Raw genomic sequence first — 4,664 nt, forward strand, 5'->3', positions numbered from 1 at the left:
TAGACACATCTCTGTGGAAAAGTAAGGAAGAGGAGATGACGGTAGAATCACTTCATGCTTTATCATATGCATTGCTGTGTGGCTGGTTATATTTGGTAACTGAAATTATAATGGAAGAGCAAAAAATACACTGATTTAATTTGTGGATGCACTGTTCATCAACTACTTTAGATTAGATTTCCAAATCCTTTAAAAAAAATGGTATCCAACCATAAGCTGGCAAGTTACTCCAGTTTTCAAAACCATTGCTACTGTCTATGCCTTTTCCAAAACTGATATTTCAGTGTGCATTTTATTATAACGAGGCACAGTAAAAGCTAGTGAAGTATATTCTCTTCTCCATTTATCACAAGCAACTTCTCTGAAAAAAAAAAAAACAAAATTAAGACCAACATTACTTTGATTTTATATTTGAAACTACCAGGCTTCCATAATGGCAGACAAAATAAGAGAAGATTAATTTTTCTTTTACCTATTAAGTTGACTCGCCCGGGTGCACGAACATAAAACTTGGGAGCCGATCCAAATTTTGATATAAACATCTCCTTCAGCCTCTGCAACCTGAAAAGCAGATTAGAAACATTTAAAAGGACTACATTTACGTAAAAGGCAGGAAGTTTCAATGTTTCTTGAAGTAAATTTGATTCAAGTGTACAGAGTTTTCTGTGTTACATCAGGAGCAACATTAAGCTGCTTTTGCGCTTCACAGAACATTGATTGTGACAGAGAAGACTCTATTTAGAATATTCTGATTAATAAGAAGTGTGTATGTTCACTTGAAAAAGATAGAAGGGGCCTTATTTTATTTAAGTCATCTCTCTAGGTTGGTTCCAAACAGAAGCAGGGAAGGCAGTTGCCTGGTTTAACAAAGTACCATAGCCTCCACCTACCTTTCCTATGCTACAACTCTGTAAAACTGTTTGCTATTGAGGAAGAATCCAGCAGTGTGGACCAACTGTTTGTGGTACTGGGATTTCACACACGCACACACAGAGGTACTCCCTTCAAAGTCAGATCTGACCACACCAGGCCTGAGCAAATTAATTTTCTTCTAAGTTTTGACTTCTATCAATTTCCATTTTAGACACTACCCCATGCCTGTACAAATGCTAAAGAACTAAAATTCCAAACCTCGGGTTATCCCTATGACTGACTTTGACAGTATTTACTCTACAGGTTTACAGCAACAGTTCCCAGAAAGTTCTTCTGGTTTTCCGTTTGGAGGCATCAGATGTGCCACTGAAAATACCAACACAAAGGAAAATGTGGCATATTGCTTTGTTTCCTAAGACTGTAAAGGTGTCTGGCTTCCGCCCTGTGTTGCAAAGTGGGGATGCTTTATCGTGTCATGTAGGAACAAGAAGAGATTAAGCCATTGTCTTAGTGAAGAATGAGAAATTTGATAGTGATACACTTCAAAACTACCTTAAAGCAATTTAGGTCACACACTAACCCATTAACATTCATTAACATAAGCAACAGACTAGAATGATGAAAAAGCAGTAAGAATACAAGAAAAATAATCTCCAAAATGGGACTTACAATATTTCATTGGCATACCCTGTTGGGTATGCTTTAAAGCAGGTAGCTGATTAAATTTAGGTTTTGGGGGTTTAGGCTACTAACAAAACTCCTAACTAACAACAACAAAAAAAACCCTAGCCTACTAACAAAAAAACAGGAACCCTGCTAAGGTTCCTACATTTAGTCTAAAACTAGAACTGAAAGCCTAGTTAATGCAAAGCGTAAGTAAGAAGATGGCAATGAAAAACAGATGTAACAAAATTTCACAGTCAGTTATTTAGTTTGTACTTCTTTGTAAAAGCTGTGTTACTGTCCAACGATATATATTCAAATGCTTTGTAAGATTTCTTTAGATGGAAAGCTGCAAAATACTATTTGTTGTGATTTAACAGATCTTTCAGTACTTTTCCCATCTCAGTGCCCAGTAACAAAGCTGTGTTAGGTCCCTCTATAATTTCCCTTTATAATCTGCCCTGGTATTGACTGGTTTATCACTCTTACAATTAGCAGAAGCAATTTTCTGCCATTTCATTGTACGATCCCTTTTCTAGATCACATTAATAATATTATAGTCCACAGGGGAATCTGTTGGCAGAATTCTAGGTGTTAACTTTATTCCTTTTTGTGTCAGCCTTCAGAATGCTTCTTGGTTTCACAGATATTTTTATAGTGGGCATTGGTACCAAGAGACTAAGAACAGAGCAGTCATGGGGGCGTGTTTATCTAAGTGCTGATGGATCTCTTTTTTTTTTAATGTGGGTTTTACAAGCAGGCCTGATGAAAGACTATTTACAGGCTTTGGCCTTGATGTTGCAACACGCACACCGCATTTTAAGCACCTACATCAGAGATGGCTGTCAGAAGTGCTAAACTGAGGCATCCCTCACAACTTCACACATCCAGCTCTGGCAACGCCGGCCTCGTGCTTCCCACCTGACTCGCAGGGAAACACGCTGCTAGCACACCCAAGTAACAAAAGTTTAAAAAAACGAGCCTTCTCCGTTGCCAACTGAAGTAAAAAGCTTAGGCTGAACTGTGTGTGTATCGACTTCCACACAAGGCCTGCAGCTCAGTTCTGTTGGAAGAGGCTGGCCCGGTGAGTGCTGTCGCCATGGGCCGGGCTCAGCCCTGCCAGGGAATCATTGCTGAAAGACGAGGAGGTAACCAGTATCCCCAAAATTCTGACAGAAGAAAAAGTGACGGGAGGCATGATGAGCGAGTTCTTCCCGCTCCCGCCACCGCGCCGCGGTGCGAGGCGGCAGGGCCTCCCCGTGAGCAGGGGGCCGCGGGCCTCCCCGCGCAGCCGGCGGGAAAATCGAAGCACGGCCAGGCCGGCGTGCGGGCGCCAGAGGGGCTCCCGGGGCGGCGCGGCGTGCAAGGGGCAGGCTGGCTGCGACCAGGCGAACCAAAACACCGCAAGTCAGAACCCTCTCGCACCTCAGACCAGAAGCATGGAGACAGGCTGTCCCACCTGTCCTCCCACCCGCCCGGGTCCGCCTGCACCGCCCGCCCGCGCAGGGATACACCGCGCCCCGCCCGCGGACGTGCTCGCCGGGACCGGGCCCGAGGGGAGCGACCCACCCACCTGGGCTGCTCAACCAGCTGAACCGGGAGGGTGCCGGGGGCGTCTGCCGCCATGGCGCTCCCCCCGCCAGCAGCCCCTGGCTGAGGCGGGCAGCGGCGCGGTGCGGCGGCTCCGGCGGGCCGCGGTCACGGGACAGGCAGGCACCGTCCTTCCGGGCGGCGGGGCTGGCAGCCCGGCCTCTTCCCCGCCCCGGACCCGGACCCGACCCGGCGGGAGGGCACTGCCGAGGCGGCGGTGCCGAACCCGCAGGCTGCTCTCGCAGCCACACCGCACACCGCAGCGCGCCCGGCGGTGGGGCCGCGCTGCCCTCGGCTCGTCGCCCACCGCAGTCCAGACGTGAGAGGAAAGCGGCTGCGACGTGTGAAGGAAATAGTTTTTTTTTTTCCTCCATTCCTGTCAGAATGTAGCTGGCAACAGAGAAACTTCAAAAACTACCCCCAGCCTGGTGCAGGCTCCCCCGCGGGCCCTGGGGCTTGGAGCAGCCCTGAGCGGGGCCAGTACCGGCTCTGGCTAAATGCACGTGGGATGAAAACAGTAAGCTGGCAATACAAGCCCCTACAGCATTATTTTTTTTACCCCTTGTATTTTTTCTGGTGTGTAGTTCTGCCAGCTTGGCTCAAACAAGCAGTCTCGCAGGTCCTGTTTACCCCTCAAGATGAATGGCTGCACTCACTTAAGAGGAGCTGAGCTTTTGGAATGTGTTTACAAGCTCACCCGCTCATGGTTACTGTCTGTGTTGGTATCTTACAGCCCCTAATATCCCACTCGTGAATCTTTAAGCGCCTGCACTTCGAGAAGCATAGTAAATGGAAATTTCATTGCGGCTTTACATGTCTTTCTGAGGTAAAACTTTTTTCTCCCCATCAGTATGAATGGCAAAATAGAAGCACGGTTTTTAACACTTAGCAATGGCAATGGGTGGGGCGACAACCCTTCAGAAACTGTAACAACATAAAATGACCAACAACAGACAAATCTGGAGACCAAATAAATCCTGCCAAGGTGCCTGGGAGTTTGTGAGAAGTACAGGCCTTGTGGAGAGGCAAAACTTGCCTGTCCAGGGATTTTGCCTCACTCAGGCAAAGACGGCAGCAGAAATTAGTGTGTAAGTATCTTCAGAAAGCCAACGTTTTGCAAAGCCCGTGGTTTTTAGTTTAGGCCTTTTAAAACTGCTGCTACAGCGTTATGTCTTTGAGGTAAAACAGAGTGCACGTAAACCGTTCAGCAGCACCGAGTGAGGCAAATAATCTGCACTGAGGGCTGGGCGACGCTGCCAGGATCGGCGAGCGGCCGAGGTTTTTGAATTTGCCATGTAGAGGCGCGGCCGCAAGGCTCGCAGCTCCAGCCCGCGGGAGCCGGGCTCGCAGCGCTCACAGCCGGCTACACGGCGACCAGCCCCGGCGCCACCGCGGTGTGGCCCGGGGAGGCCCCTCCGGCGCCAGGGGCCGAGGCAGCGCGGCGGCGGTTGCTAGGGCCGGTTGCTAGCGGGGAGAGGAAACGGGCGGTGGTGCAGCACCGATTGGGCTCCGTGTGGCCCGGGCCGGGGGCGGGCGGC

The 4,664-nt window shown here is 48.8% G+C and overlaps 1 protein-coding gene across 1 annotated transcript in view; it reads right to left on the bottom strand.

Annotated features, from left to right (window-relative positions):
• GALK2 (galactokinase 2) overlaps positions 1 to 3,352 on the bottom strand; it is a 48,834-nt gene extending 45,482 nt beyond the window's left edge. The window contains exons 1-2 of the mRNA XM_055716228.1: positions 3,110 to 3,352; positions 473 to 561 (exon numbers count right to left, since the gene is read on the bottom strand). Coding sequence (XP_055572203.1) covers positions 473 to 561; positions 3,110 to 3,162 — 142 coding nt within the window. The 5' untranslated portion in view covers positions 3,163 to 3,352. The remainder of the gene's footprint in view (positions 1 to 472; positions 562 to 3,109) is intronic.
• Positions 3,353 to 4,664: the final 1,312 nt, after the last annotated feature.

The sequence above is a fragment of the Falco cherrug genome, chromosome 7 (assembly GCF_023634085.1).
Source record: "Falco cherrug isolate bFalChe1 chromosome 7, bFalChe1.pri, whole genome shotgun sequence".
NCBI lineage: Eukaryota > Metazoa > Chordata > Aves > Falconiformes > Falconidae > Falco > Falco cherrug.